This window comes from Rissa tridactyla, chromosome 3 (assembly GCF_028500815.1).
Source record: "Rissa tridactyla isolate bRisTri1 chromosome 3, bRisTri1.patW.cur.20221130, whole genome shotgun sequence".
Taxonomy (NCBI): domain Eukaryota; kingdom Metazoa; phylum Chordata; class Aves; order Charadriiformes; family Laridae; genus Rissa; species Rissa tridactyla.
Window position 1 is genome coordinate 9,115,668 of NC_071468.1, and position 16,330 is coordinate 9,131,997.

The 16,330-nt window shown below is 40.5% G+C and overlaps 1 protein-coding gene across 21 annotated transcripts in view; it reads right to left on the reverse strand.

The window, feature by feature from the left end:
* Window positions 1-15,272, reverse strand: part of KIZ (kizuna centrosomal protein) — a 50,463-nt gene extending 35,191 nt beyond the window's left edge. For 9 of the 21 annotated variants that reach the window (XR_008465309.1, XR_008465308.1, XR_008465307.1 and 6 more), the window contains exons 1-5: window positions 15,132-15,272; window positions 11,429-11,620; window positions 9,572-9,634; window positions 7,970-8,124; window positions 3,727-3,818 (exon numbers count right to left, since the gene is read on the reverse strand). Coding sequence is in view for 10 of the 21 variants with exons in the window: in XM_054194594.1 (XP_054050569.1) it covers window positions 3,727-3,818; window positions 7,970-8,124; window positions 9,572-9,634; window positions 11,429-11,620; window positions 15,132-15,226 (597 nt within the window). In the remaining 11 variants the exon portion in view is untranslated. The other 12 variants (XM_054194605.1, XM_054194591.1, XM_054194589.1 and 9 more) reach the window with 11 other exon arrangements.
* Between the last annotated feature and the right edge of the window lie 1,058 nt (window positions 15,273-16,330).

Genomic DNA, 16,330 nt, shown 5'->3' on the forward strand with positions numbered 1-16,330 from the left:
TCACAGCATGTCAACAAAGCAAGTAAGAATGAAGCAAAATTCATTTTACTCATCGTCTTCTTTCTGCTTTTTCCTGTCTGTTAAATCATGCTAAAGAGGAAGAGTGTCTACTCCGCTAACACCACATACATGAAATCGCATTTTCCACAAAGCAACTTTGGGCACGGAGCAGAAACATGTTACACAGCGCCTCCCTCCAAGAACTGCTGAACTTGCATAAAAATAGTTCCAACTGTATAACCACTCTGCTTCTAAATCCCAGTGTTTTAATACTTGCCTTTTTCTCTTTGTAAATCTACTCAATCAGAACAATTTAGAAGGAGGGGCTACTGCCACTACTACTACTAAAAGGTCACCGCCAGTTTATGCAAAGCCAAAGTTAGCTATCGTAATACCATTGTTCATGCTAAGCAGGGCTTACTTTTCAGCCCCGAATCACAGCAAGACAATTTCCAGTCACCTCCACACCTCTCTCCTCTCTTTCATTGCCTGACCTCTTCCTACCATACAAAGTCAGCTGCCAAGCCCAGCTTAAAGGAAACAAAGGCATCTTGTCTAGTCTGTGACCAAGTTTCATTAAAAAAAGCTCAAGTTCCACGTAACAAGAAGCAGAACAAAAAGCCATGAAGTTATTTTAAGAAGGAGTAAAGGTTTGCTACTCAGATTAAGTTCACAGCTTATTCCATCACCACTGCTCTCGGGTTCCTCCTAATTACTTTTCGGGTCTTGGATTTGCTGCTTTAAAATGCATCTAGCAAGTACTTTATGGATTTAGCAGCTCCTGGATGTAGTGTTCCAGAACAAGTGCAACTCAAACAGGTACAAGTGCTTGGCAGAGTCACAGCAGACGCACATCTCTAACAAGCTCCTCTTTGATTACGGAAAAAAATAATCTCTTCACCACCTTTGCATTCTCAAAGCAAAAGCAGGACAGATAACATTGGTCTAGGTACTGTTTTTACTACCAAAACAGTAAAAACGTGTAGATGACTTACCTAAAACAGTCAATGCAATTACTGAACTTCACATTGCTCCAGCTGGGAGTTAAATGAAGTCTCTGCACAAAACACACTTAACAATCCTCTTTCTGGTTGTGGAGTGCAGGCTCCACACTTCTTCCTCCAGAAACAAATACAATCTTTTTTTACTATCATTAAAGTGTTTTGAAGAGAACAAAGCTAAGAAAAAAAAAAATGCCTTCCATTAGGACTTACAAAAGGGCCCAATCTCCCCCAGCAGTAGATCACCACAGGAAAGCTAGGGAGGTGAAGTCAAGCCAGAGGCTCATCTCTTCCAAGTGCCAGCATCGCTCTCACCTAGTGACACCCCCTTTCTCAGAGAAGGATGCTCTCCCACCCACAGGTGTTCCTTGGAGGTGCCCTATGCCCTGCGTCCTACAGACATGGCAGTGCCAAGATGCACAAGTCCGAAATCTTCAAGAGACTTCAAGAAAGTGCTTCAAAGTTCAAGAAGCCAGACTGCAGAGCACAAAGGTGTCAGAAGCCCAGGTTATACAGCGATGTCAGCTGAGAAGGATCTCTTCAGTATGGAACCTCTCCTCCAACTCGTAACACTGGATTGCCATTACACTGGGCTTCAAAAGACTAGCGGTCAAGTTCTTTCCATGGAGAATCATGGTTTTCTAGACAAACACTGTTTGGGTATATGACTTCTGAGCTTAAGGACTCCCATAAAAACTGAGCCCAAGGAGATGCATATCCCACGTCTCAGAGAAGTAGCAGGTATTCACATTGGTGTTTTAGGGGCATTGGGATACTGACCATCTCTAGAAGACTGCTTCTGTATTTGTCCTTCATCACTGAAAAGGTTACCACACAGTCACTGGCATCCTAACTAGCCTGAAGGAAACCATTACAATACCAGTGCTGGCGAATAAAACTGTTTCCAAGCTGTGATGATTTGCATCCTGCATATACCACCTGCTAACCGCACATGTTTGCTACGACTAACTCAGTGCCACATCACCAAGAACAAACTCTTGTATTTTGGACATAAGAACAAGCAGGTTTTAAGTGAGGGGAAGGTTGTGGGAAACAGGCACAATCAGTCAAAAAAAATAATGCAGTTACAGAGTAAGATCTGAGACACATCACATAGACAGGGCAAAAGGATGCACAATTTAGTTGAAGTTACCTTTGTATTTATGGAGGGAGATGAGAAGGAGAAAGAAGGGGACAGGGGAGGAAAGAGTCCACAATCAAGCTACTAACTGTAATTCAACATAAAGTGACATATTTGGGTACACACCAAGTTCTTGTCCTGTTCGAAACCTGCTAATAGCTTTTAAAAAAATCTAAGCCACACCATAAGCCTTTGATGTTCTAGTATGTATGTAAACTTTTCCATAGGTTAGAAATCATGTTTCCTACGCTGACAGCTTTTAATTGAAGAATCTAGCATTCAAAAATAAACTCACCTTTTCACGTACGTCTGAATTAAAAACATAATTCACAAACTGCTGGAGGCCTGCTTATATAGGTCAAGGTTGCTCGGGTTCATTGCTTTATACATTACAGTTTAAAGAACGCTCTAAATTCAAGGTTTTTAACTTTTTAATCTATGGGGAAAACTTCCTATAAACTCAGATTAACGACTGCTAATGCACTGAAGAAAGAAAACCGAAAACCTTCCTCCTACTATAAAAACAAAATAGTGTGGCCTCTGTTTCTTTTCTGATAAGAGTCTTAAATACCAAACATTTAACTGCATAATAACATTTACTGGCAGCCAGGCAGCCTGCTTAGCAGATATATAAAGCAGGTAAAAGGAGAAAAAGTTAATTTCTTGGCTGAATGATTCCATCGGTAGCTATAGGGCAAACTAGAAAGTCTTTTAGTAAAGTAGCAGTTGATTCTTCTATCAATCTGCAGCACACATACTCTTCCAAGGAATGCATTAAATATGAAAATCATATCCCGTTATCATCTGTTTCCAGCTTTCAGCCCAGTAAGCTTTTCTTAATGAATGCTGTAGCCTAAGGGACAAGCATGCTGTTGGCTTTTCTGAATAATGGAGTGATGCTACCATTTTTGCTTATTACAATATCGACTAGCTGAGGGGGTTTCACACATAGTCACAAGTGACTACTCTTGCCAGCATGCTCCAAGTTATTACAAGATGTTTTTAGACATTTCATCTAAAAGAGCTTTACTGCTTTTAGTGAAGAAAACAGCTATGGTCTTGAACTGTATCATTTATATGGAGATAGGAGGAGGGATTAGAAGCCTGCATTACTGCAGATATATAGCAGAATATATTTAAGTATTCCTTGTCAGTCTTTTTGTCTGTTACTTAGATATGCAATCTCTTTTTGCTTCTTCTGAGAAAAGGTCAAAATGCACAAAATTATAAATACACCGTATGAATCGACTGCTGCATTTTTTAAAAATATCATTCATTAAGAATATTTCCTCCTCAGTCAAGACCGTTCTCACGCTATTCAGCATATAAAAACCAACATGAGGATGAATACAGACAGTTAGAGTTCTCCCTCCTTTTTAATTCCAGTTCTTTGGTTGAAATAATTGCACTTTTTACCCAGATTATTCTACTTCACTCAGGCACTAAACAATATTTCACACTACAAATGCCACAACAAAAATCCCCACGCAAAGACTGCTTAGCAATGCCTGCCTCCTCATGCAGCAGCTCAGAGGAAGGCACATCAATGTAATAAAACACATTTCCCCCCCACTTCTGCATTACCTGCTTGTTGTATTCTTCTTCCTTGTCACCTTCTGCTGACAAGTTACCCTCTTGAAGGGATAACACACTTTTAATTTCTGTTCCATACCATGCCTAAATGTGAACAAATCCATTACGTAAAATTGAAGGCCAAAAAACCCCCACCACAAACCAACAAATACTTGCAAATTGTGCACTTTTAAATGTAATGTCCTAGCAGCATTTTTCACTCGGACTACATTTTAAAAGCCAGAGATCCCATTTTCTCCTAATTTTTCTGCTTCCCTGAACAAATGACATGGCCTGTACACAATCTTCTGCAGGCTTTTAATACACATTTACTTATTCATGTAATTTACAATCCTACAAAATACTAATAACTTGTTGACTCAAATTTATCTCATCCCAACTAGTATTTGTAACGCCAAATTATTTCTGCTGTATCCAGACAATGACTCTGCCGCTTTGGGATCAAACGAGCTTTAGAATTTGTTTTTGCTTTACATACATCATCTTAGAACTCATTGAGCTATTATAAGGAAAAATATATGGCAGATGTTATGAAGAGCAACCCAGCATGAAAGGCAACTTGCTGTAGTATTACTAACAAACAACTGCATAAACCATCTTCACCTCCACTACATTGTTTAATTGACCAAATGTAATGCATTCATAGTAGGACTACTGCTTAAAAGCCAGGCACACGCAGCACCTATAATTAATCCTGTTTGTTAGTAATTGTAAACCCCAATAACAAGTTACATCGGCCCTGAATGAAAGCACTTCAATACCTATTCTGCATCAGGTAATATGCATGAAAATAAATCTTTAAAACAATTAACTTAACCAGCTCTGCACTTCACTCCAATGGTGCATTCAGCAAGTCTGCTATTTCCCAGGTAATAGAAGCTGTTCATAGAATTGTAAACATGAAATTTTAAGAAACAAAAACTAACCACATGAAAATTAAAGATGCTCAAAATAAACTCAAATGTAACCACTGGATTTTTCTGCAAGCTTAAGTGAATTTACTTATACTCCCCAAAATTACTGAACAAATTGCAGACAGAGACACAGGTGGAAAAAAAGTGAATCTTTCAGAAACAAAAGAAGTTTTGTCAGCTACAGCCACATAATAAACTGTGCACATAGTTATGATAAAGCAGTCCTAAAGGGCATTCTCTCTCTACAAAAAAAAAAAGAAAAAAATAGTAATAATTTCTTTCTGTGTACCTCCATGATAGATTAAATGATTACATGCTCCATAATTCTTACGCAATCCTCAACAAGGGGGCTTTTCATAACTGTAGCAGAGAGGATATGTAATCTGTGCTCTGTTCAACAGCTCAGAAAAAAAAAATAAGCCTAACCTGGCAAAAATAAAATGGATGGCATAGAGACATCAAAATGGAAGCAGTGAATGAAAACACTGCATGCAGATGCAACCATGGCACAACTGTGACTCACATCACTACGTTATAACAACCTACCACTAGTCAAACTGGTGTGCATTAGGGTTGCTCAGGAAAAAAAAAATCCTTAAAAACAGGGTAAACCTCGCATCACAACATACCCTTCCTGCTCTGCTTTAAATAAAAATTTAAAAAAAAAAGAGAAGGGAATTACACACACACACAGGGACAGACTTTAGACTACATGTTACTAAGCTGAAGCAAGGAAAAGATGCCCTGTGAATGTCACCAAACCCATCAGGCTTAAAAGAATTACCAGGCACTAGCTGGGCTACAATTGTGCAAGGAATTTATTAACGTGGGTATGCAAGAATGGGATGTTAGCCAGCCCATTGGTTTATTAGAGCTGAAATCAACTGCCACCGTAAGAGATAGCTATGTCTCTTCCTTACTTCCAAAGGCAGGGAGACCAGCTAGCAACCACCCCCCTAGATCACCCTCTCTGTACGCTGAAGTCAAGGACAGCACGTCCCAAATAGAAAATGTACGTGCGAACCTACTGGCATTCAGAGAGAATGTTAATCAACACAAACAGGCCTCATCACCCCATCTCAAATAACATACATAAAAATCTTCCACATGAGCAGAGAAAAGCAAAGATTGGGGCTATTTACTTTTATATGAAAGACAGAAAGCAGTGTTAATTCATTGCAAGTTACAGCTAACATGGGGAGAGTTGTGTGGGGCCAGCTAGTCATTGTTGTTCTTAATAAAAAAAGGATTTTCAGTGAAATCAAAGACAACTAGTTTAAAAACAATGAAATTGGGGGGTGGGGTGTTGTTTGTTTGGGAGTTTTTTTAGCCATAATACATAAGCTTTTTGTCACATCAGTACAATATGAGGATTCAAAAAGGACTAGACACTGCATTAACATCCATAGTTGAAAATCCATCATAGATTTTTAGAAAGGACAACAGCTCACACTTCAGGTCATACATTTATCTATTGAAAGAAAGGAACTTTTCTAATGTAAGAACTGCATACAAAGGGTTTCTTGCCCTTTACTCTGATGCACCTAGTGAAAACCGAGCCAGATGGGAGGGGAGAGGAGCAAGGAAGTACGTTGCTGCTTATACATCGCTACTTTGGGCTAAGCTCTAATAGCACTTCCTAGTGCAGTGTTTCCAGAGCATATCAAGAGAAAAATGTCAAAAAAAAATAATTTTAAAGTAAGGTTTGCTTGTTTGTTTTCAAACTCCTACATTTTATAGTTTTTCCCCTTCCATTCCCCCTGTATTTATGTTGCAGTCTGATTCTTTGCTCCTCTTAGCGTTTTTTCAGAAAAGCTTATATATTTCTTTTCACATACTTAGAATCCTAGAACAGATACTTGCTGTATCAGAGCCCCTTAGCCACCCCACATTTTCCTTTCGCTCCTGTACCACTGTCATCCAGGGGTGCTGCTGCACACTCACATTTTCTGGAACCTGGACCCAGGCTTTTTAGACACCTCCTTTTAAAAGGATCACAGTCTTAAGTTTTACTGTCTCAGATCAAGCTGTGCGTGCCCCTGAAGAGAAGAGAGGGAGGAAAACAGTATGCTCCAAAACCACTGTTCCTGTTTTAATTCGAAATGCATTTCAGAGAAATAAAAAACAATCACAACTGAGTTCCAGACAGCCACACAAAACCAAGTGTCAGCACTAGGCATAGGAGCTTAAAATACCTCAACTAATTTGTTTCCTTCCCTCCTTTCTTCCATCAAATTAAAAAAGGGGAGTGGCAGAGGGACAGAAACAGTCCTCACCAAATATTTCAGAAGAATGCTACTGCTCTTAGAAAGTAGATATAAACACATTTCCCGTCCAGTTTTCACCTCCTCAGAAATCTGACTCCACGTATTAGTGGCATGAGCACATCACAATTTTATCTTTTTAAATCTGAGATCGTTACCGATCTATATCACTTTGCAACACCCCAGATCGTTCTTCACTGAATAGCAAGACAACATATTAATAATACGATTCAAAAATCCTCAGAGCTTGGCTGTTTCTTATAGTAGCCTATTAAACTGAAAGTACTTCAGTCGCGAGGTATGATAAAAAAATCCCGTCTATTTTATAACCTCAAATATGGATCCTGATCAAGTTTTGTATTGCTAGTTGGCTGTTTAGTAACAGAACTTAGCGTGACCTCATTTTAGCTCAGGTTTAGCCCAGGTAGCTCACACACAGTAATTTGTTGTAACAGACGTTATTTACTCTAACTCTTCCTCTGCTGATGACAACAGAGCAGTAAGCAGGGGCATGACTAAGGATAGCTATTTAGGGTGTTCACACCAGCAAACTTAAAAAACGCATCCTGAAACAACTTCCATTAAATGTATTTAGGTATTCTTAAGTAATAAAAGCCTTACTAAAATACAGTTTTATAACAAAGTCTTGATGAAACTATTTCAACTCGTCTTCTTGTCCTAACCTAGATACCGCTGGCTTATCTTACTACTAACGCTCCAAACACGTGGTCCATTTCCACATTTTTTTGATCTCAGTTCTCTCTCACCTCCAAGAGACTCAGAAGCACAAGGCACTTTACTGTAGACGAAGTGTAGAGTTCTGTGAAGCATTGCCTACTACCTCTGCAGCTACAGTAGGGTCTATTAGATCATACATTAGCACAGTTTGGGTTCATTTCAAATTCCTAAACATTACCACTTTAAGCACTCCAAAACATATGATGAGGTTTCACTAGCATCTGAAGTCTTGATGTGCATAATACTCAGTCAAAACCAATTTAGCAACCCTGTAATAACAGCAAACACTAACATATTAGGTCTTATAGAAAGTTACTTCCATCTTCCGAATCATCTCTGAACTTGAAGTCTTCATATGAGCTTCAAATTGGTCGAATTCCTTTAAAAAGGTCCGGTTTCGCAGAAGAGCTCCTTTTTGTCGTTCATCTATTTCTTTCAAGTATTTTTTCAGCTTCATGTATTTTACTTTCATTCTACAGGGGAAAAAGAAACTGTACTTAAAAGAGTACGAAAATAAAACAAACTCATTACAATCACTTTTCTTCAGACACATACATACTAACCCTTATGTACAAGTTGCCCCCCGAGCCCTGCAGAAAGGAGTAGACACATTCTTCTGCACAACTGTCCAAAGCTACGTTACAGAACTGACAGGATGTCTCCTCTCTAACTTGAGATATAAACAAGTGTTTGGTGTTCAAAAGGATAAGTATATTAAACTCTTGTAATTTTGTTTCAAATTGATTTGGTTTAGTCATATCACATTAAATCAAAATGGAAGTTGTATGTAGAAGAACAAGTTCTCGATGTCATACAAACTGTGACATTAAGGCTGCGGTTTCACGAGTGCTTTAAGCCAACCTAAATCCATGCTGCCACCAGAAGGGGCATCTCACTCCAAGCCCTTTTTTGTGCCAATGCTATCTGCTACACGGCCACATGGCAAATTAGGCCAACAGTAATCCAGTTGAAAATTCATGTAAACCGGTTCTCAGCCACCCAAAACCAGATTCCCTTCAGCCAGACCTATTTTCTTATCTGATTACAGGGCAGCCACACAAGCGTTGGTGGCAACAAAGGGAACACATGAACCAGGGGACATCAGGAGCCTCTTTTGGTCTCAATCTATCTACAGGTCTACTTGAATCAGTTGTGGAATTGCAACCTAAATCCCCCGAAGCTGCCAATATTTTCAGAGAAATTTCAATTCAAAACCTGTTAAAGTAAAATAAATCAAATAAAACCACAAACCAAAACATATGTGATGTTTCCCCACCTGTGCAGGCATTTTTTTTTTTCTTAAATTTATGTTTTATTTTCTAATCTAAAGGCCCTCTTCCAGAACAGGAGTTTCTAAGGGATTGGCTATTATTACACCTAGCCCTCAGTCCCTTGAGCCAAGATAGAAAAGTCACCTTTATGAGCTTTACAAAGCACATTTGAGGAAAGAAACACTGGATGAGACACTTTTTAGCCCTCTTTTGTCATTGGAATTTTTTTTTTTTTTCAGACTGTATATGCAATTTACATTAAATTGATAATGCAGACACAACACAAGGAGAAGACTAGAACCTGGAATATCCTTTAGGAATTCCTAAAGCTTTCAGACTTTCTATAACCCTAGGACTTTCTAGCATGAACTATGCTACAGTGATTTTGTAAGAGTTGCATAAAACCAGCTTGCATGTAAGTTATTACTAACTACTATAATAAAATTTTGGTATTATACAATAAGGTAGTTATGTTATTGCTGAAGTTATTTCATCAATAACTTAGAGACATGAGTCTTACATTATACTTAACATACAAATATACATTTATTGTTATAAAACAACTTCAAGATAACATTCTAAAAGCATTCCATGATATCTAGGTCTTCATAATTAAAATAACCTATAAGAAGCTTTTAAGTAGGCTTACAGGTATGCATCAGACCTTATGTATTCCATCAGTTTTCTTTCTAATTCCAGCCTTTTGGCTTCACTGGAAGAAAACAAATGACACATAGTAAGATAAAACTACTTCACAATTTAAATTCTCAAAATGCAAGAAACAAAGCATTTCACAGAACATAACCTTTTCAGAACAGAGAGCACACTTTTGCTAGATTAGTAGTTTTACAGACTGACCTGCCAGCCAAGTTTATCACAAAAAAAAAAAAAACCAAAACCCACACAACACAACCAAACCAACAAAAACCAAACCTCAAAGCTTTTACTTCTTTGTTCCTCATTGGAACAAGAGCTAGGTTGTTTTAAAGGGGAAAGATGCCTGAATGTGTATACATCCACACAAGACCCACCAAAATAGCCAGAGACTTCTGTCCAGCTTAAGCTGCCATTTCAAGTCCCTCCCGTCCTGCAGCCCCAGGAAGGGCTCTAAACCCCGGCAGTGGCAGTTCATGAGTTCACCTCTCCCTTCCTTCCCCACCCCAAGCCCCAGAGCAGACCACTGTCAATGCAGGAACTATTTAGCTGAACTTGTTGAAATGGACAGCTCCCCAGAATTTCTCATAGGAATCTATCAACACATTAAAACAGATTTCCAAAAAAATGCAAACTCTTTCCTGGCTTACACACCCAATGTATTTTATTTAGCAATTTGAACTTAAAATCAAGTACATATTTCACACTTATGAATTAAAGCCAGGTACATATCTAGAGATATGCTAGCACTACCTGCCAGAACTTACTAAAGGGTAACAGATAAGTAACCATCAAACATATTTATGGTTGTAAAAATACTACAGGGCCATCTGTATCTGCTAAAAACAACGCAAGGGTATAGGCCCATGGGGATGATAAGGCTGCTTAAGAACAAACTCCATGCCTCACCTGCATTCTAGTTCAAAGAGAATCTATTTTCAGGAAGAGAAAAGAGTAAAGCCAATCTAATTTAATAATTATAAATCGCATCTGAAGATGAGCAACCACCCCATGAGCAAAAAAAATAAAATAATCAATTGATAAGACAGAAGCTTAGAGTATATTCCTGTTAAAAACCCTGCAACAACCAAAGCAAGTACCCCAAGTTGCTTATTAAAAAAATGATATCAAATTCTTATTAGCCAGGAAGGCTGTACATGTGCGAGTGATGTTGGCAGATACATGAGATTGCATGCACCCATATGGCTAGGCATGCTTATCTGCAGGTTTGTGCATTCCCCTACAAATATGTCCATGTCATAGCCACACACATTTGCCTCCTCCCAGTTGCCCTGCACAGAGGAAAGCAAGGAAAAAAAACCCTTTCTGCTTCTTAGTCTGAGAGATCAAGGCATCCATTTTATCCATCTGATCCTGCCACTGCCTGAACAAGATTAGGTTTTCATGTCATGTATGCAATTTAAAAGCCACGCTTCATCTGGGATCTCATCCTTTCAATTTCCTTTTACATGATGGACAGCTAAGCAAAAGCAGATTTCAAGATCTTGTTTTTACACTTCTAGAAGTAATTTTCATGACTCAATGAAGAACACTGATATCCTGATGGATGTAAAAGCCGATGGATGTGAACAGCCATTGGCTCCAACACTATTTCTCACTCTGATACTGCAGGTAGCACACGACATTCCTTGGCTCCTAAAAGATCGTTTCCTTTCTACTAGCATGGCTTTTCGGTATCCCATACATTAGTCCGTGCTACAGCTATTTAGACAGCACATGAATATATAAATATGGTCTTCTCAAGGCAAGACAAAGCAGTACAGACAGCATCAGGTGAGAGCCTCTCAGCATTTGAGTATCATCATTATGGATGCCTAAAACAGTTACGCACCACTTGCGGTGTTTTGCAACACAGCTCTGTCCAAGCACTGAATTAGAGGCAACCAAGACTTCTGGATTTGCTGCTAGCCCACGTTCTGGGAAGATTCTGTCAGTGACAGAAGTGAAGCCTGAAGCAGTAAAGGGATCATTCTGGCCACTCCATTGCACCACCACTTCTCTCTCTCCCCTTCTTTTTTCTTTTCTTGTTTTTAAAAAAAAAAAAACAAAACACAAAAAAACCCAAAGCTCTCTGCCTGGAACTTTCATTTGTTCACGCAGTTTTGCATTAGGTTAAAGCGGTGCAAATAGTCAGATATTGGCTTTTTCCTTAAATGGGCAAAAACAACACACTTCAGAATTTTTTTAAGATCCAGGTGGCTCTTTTTCAAACAACCATGAATCCTCAGTCTACAGAGAAAGAGCGTTAGTTTGGGATTTGAAAGCAGAATTAAATTCCCTGGTCGGCCACAAGCTCTCTCTAATCTCTGGCATTTCACCAGGCATCGATCCGTAGTGATATTTGATCCCTCACCTCCCATTTAAGCCAGCAGGACTTAGATGTCTCAATATTTTTGAGATACCAGGCCTTAGTCTCTTTGTGCTTCAGTTCCGCATCCATAATGTAGGAATAACAGTACTACTGTCATGATACCCTGTTGAGATAAGTACATAGAAAATTGTGCAACACTTGGGCACAATGCAATCTTCCCATAGAAGTAAGAAATGTTATTTTTACCGTTGTTTTTCTGCGCCAATCTGACATTAAATCAACTGTTGAGCACTGAGCTGCATCCACCTTACTAGCCTGGCCAGAACCTGCTCAAGCCTTAGACAACTGTGTTGGTCCCCTGGGGGGGGGGCTTAGAGGGGGCCTGTTTAGCACCATCTTCTACACATAACTGATACCAGCAGATATTTCTGAAACTAATAATCCTACTTGGTTTACATTCTCTGTTCAGGACATCTCAGTATTTGTACATGTTTACTGCAAATCACCCTTAGCATGAAGCATCTGGCCTCATTGTCTGAAAAGCGAAGCTAATTGCAAAGTTAGTCACAGTGTTAAGTACAGCACTTAACTATATGATTTATTTACTTCATCGCCCACACTGCTCAAACCCTGCCTTTCTCACCAGCAACCACTGAAGATTAAGCGCTGAGTAATCACAACATGGTCAGGTCTGAATAGAACACAGAAGGTAAACTCTCTGCCCCATTTGATTTCTCTTAGACACCTCAAACCTAATTCTTTATAATTTTGCACACAACACAGATATCGCTGACCTGCATACAGAGACCTATGCATGCAGTAATTTTTACATTTTGATTGGACAAAGCATAAGCATTAGGAAATAAAATATGGCCAAAGTCTACGATGTAATTTAAGGTCCAGTTATGGGGTTTTTTGCACAAGTCTCAGAAGCTTAGTATCCAGTAGCTAATTTCTCAAGCACTTCAAAATTCGAGTATTTAAAGAAAAAACAGATTTATAAGAACAAGTGGAAAAGAAATATTCACGAAAACTCCCTTTTAGTTCCCCAAGACTCAGATGGGGGACATAACCAAGCAGCAGCTTCCTCCACCGTATTCAAGCTCTTGTGCATACGGCTTATTAGTAGTGGCCCATTGTTTGCTTAAGCACAACTGCTAACTGAAAGCAGGACTGCAGACAGGACTGAAACAGCTGTCAGGTACTTCACATCTTAGAACAGACAACTTGAAACTAGATTAGTGCGGAATTCCAAAGCAGGGCTTAAAAAGCTGAAATGCCCCAGTATAAAATTATATTTTATACTTTTAAAAGTTTAGATAAAAGGTATCACTTTAAGAAATTCTGAAGAGACAACTGCCTCTGCAGCACAGTTCCCAGAGGCAAGAGAAGCATACAACTTGCAATCCAGCATAAAAATTACTCCTTGTTTGTCAACACCAAGTACAAAAACTTATTTTATTTTATATTTTAAAGTACATACAACCAAAATGTGCCAGGCTGAAAAGGTCTATTTATTATCACAAGACCTGTTAAGCTGAGTCTCCAAAGGTAACAAAGCTTATGCAATCATGCTGTCTGTTTGCCTGTAATTAGCCTTCCCCAAATAACTCCTGAACCTTTTGATAAAACCAAATTAGAGGAGTTGATGTCTGAAACTTATTAAGTTCCCAGAGGTGCTGAAGAAGGGAAGTCCATTCATGCAGGAACTCAGCCACAGGCTCAGACAGCAGAGAAGCTACAAAAGAGGTGACCAAACTTCATGCAGACCAGACTCTCAGGAGGCACGAGACACATCTACTCATAACACGAGGGATATCTGCACACAACAACACAGTTTAAAGCAGCAAGCAGTCTAGAACACTCAGATTTTAATCTTTTAAAACTTCATTTTCTAATGCCACAATTCAGATCAAGTGTCTTCCCTATCTAGAGCCCACATCTTTAATAATTTCTACACAATAAAAATATACTGTGTATATTCTTATCCAGTCTTTTAAACAGCAAATTATTCCTGTTTTGTCTGACAGTGGTCCTCCAGACCAGAACAGGATATTAGTGAAGATACACAGAGCATTTTTGTAAAAGCACTGTCTACATGCAAGTTTAGATTCTCACGGCCATAGTGTTATTATTTCTGCTAATTCTGTACATTTGACATGCTAGCATGAGACCCAGAAAACCAAAGTCTTCTGAGTTAGACAGAAAACAGGTACTACTTAAAGAGCAACTTCATAACAGTATGCCATAAATGATCTCAAGAGACTTCCTCTGGCCAGAAAAAAAAGTGCTAATTGACACCAATTACTGTAGTTATTGCAGTGAGTAACAGGCCAGGAGCATCACTAATTGCACACAGCTTCAGAGCAACTAAGTGGTGATTGAGACCCCTCAGGCCAAAGCCCCTTCAGAAAGCTTGCATCACTACATACACTTGCTTTTTTCCCCGAAGCCAGATCCCCGTGAAGCACCCATAAATTGAAACACCTAAAATAACTTTTTTAAAAAGACTAAAAAGATGCCTGTAGGAGAAACACCTGTACATGCCCATTCATCAACTAGCCAGCTCTGAAATACCAGTATCTGTATTATTTGCTTGTTTGCTTAAAGTAACAAGTCATTCTGTAACTATTGCCAGAAGTGCTTCAGGAAAACTTCTCAGACAAGCAGTAACAGGTTTACAGCACTTTTGGTAGTCAACCAGTATGCTCAAACAGAAGTCATACAGCACAATGAGCAAGAACATCAAAATCAGGTGTTAACGATAAGCTAGCTTTAAGGACACATACACAAACACACACCCCCCCCAATATGTCACCATAAGAAAGAAGATGCTGAAGTAGAAGGAGGTGACAGAAAAGCCCTGTCTGAGACACTGCTGGGGACCCTGCACTATTCCCCCCTCCCCGGAGAAAGCCCCTCCGGGCAATAACATCCCAAAAAGCACACAATGAACCCCTTTTTTCCCGGGGCGCAGCACTGTCACGTGCCCGAGAAGGCGGGAGTCCGCCTTCCCCCATCCCCCCCGGGGCAGAGACCCGGCAGCCACCCCCCAGGGCACACGGGAGACCACCCCTTCCCTCACCTCCCCTCCCGGCCCGGCCGGCGTGAGGGGAACCCAGGCCCACCCGAGGCCCTTTAGGGGCTTGGCGGGAGGGTCGGGCCCGGCGCGGCCGCTCTTGGGGAAGCGAATCGCGGCGGACGGGCGTGGGGGTCTCCTCACCTGCGGCGGAGACTCTCCAGGAGGCCGCCGAGCCCCTGGCAGCAGGCGCAGCCGGGCCGGGGGGTGCCGGGGGCAGCCGAGCCGGGCCCGCTCATGCCGCCCTGTTTACGCCGGTGGCCAGAGCGACGGCTCCCAGCCTGCACCGCGGCGGCCCCGCCCCGGAAGTCCCCGCCCCCCGCGCGCGTTGCTATTGGGGGGGGCGGGGCGGGCGGCAAAGGGGCGGTTTCTCGCTGCCTTTATGGCGTTTTTAAGCCTTCGAGCCATTTTTAAGTCTTTAAAGGCTTGAAAACGCGGCTAGCGGGAGCGTTGCTAGCGCGGGAGCTGTGAGAGGGGCTCCTTGGGCTAGAAGGCCGCGGCAGGAGTTTCGGGGCCGCTGAGATGTAAAGCATTTATCCACAAGTTATTTCCTCATCTGTTCGTATAATAGTGTTGAATCTGTTAATTTAGGCATTACTAAAGCAGTTAAAATGGCTGTAATGCCCAGTCAAGTCTGCAGACTGGTGCTGAGGAGAACTGGGCCCCAGCTTCTGGTAACCTGGGGCACGCCACTAATGCCGTCTCTGGAAAAGAGGGAAAGTAGGGACTTTGCAAGGAGATTAATTCCAAAAATAATTGCAAGCTGCTGAAAGGTTACAGTAACGAGGCCCTCCCTTTAGTAGTCTCTTTTGCTGAGTTTATTGTACACCATGTTTTTCAGGGGGAAAAAAAGCTAACCAGAAAACACAAATGGCTTCTTCCCGTTTCGATAGAAGTCAATAAAATCCTTGATTCCTCCTTCTCTGAATCACCACTTTGTCAAGCTGTCAGAGGTCAGTGGTGTCCTGTCACCAAAATCCATCCGTCAGCAGAAAAAGCCACACCACCTTGAGTGAGCGCCGGACCAGCCCTGAGAAACCCTGCACCTCAATCCCCAGCTGGTAAACGAAGTAGAAAAGAAAACCACGTTTGTTTTTTTTTTTTTCATTTTCAGATAAAAACTTAGGTCGCTTTGAAAGAAACGAGTGCTTAAATTCCAGGGCCCCAATAAAGAAAGTTCAAATACCCTGAAAGCATTTGAATTTAAGGAGAAGAAATGCTACATCAACAGTCAAAGTCGCAGATAGCTATGAAATGCTTAAGCATAATTAGAACACCAATCGGTATACAATTAGTACGAGATCATCATCATAATTACCCTTCATTAGAACTTCTGTCCGACA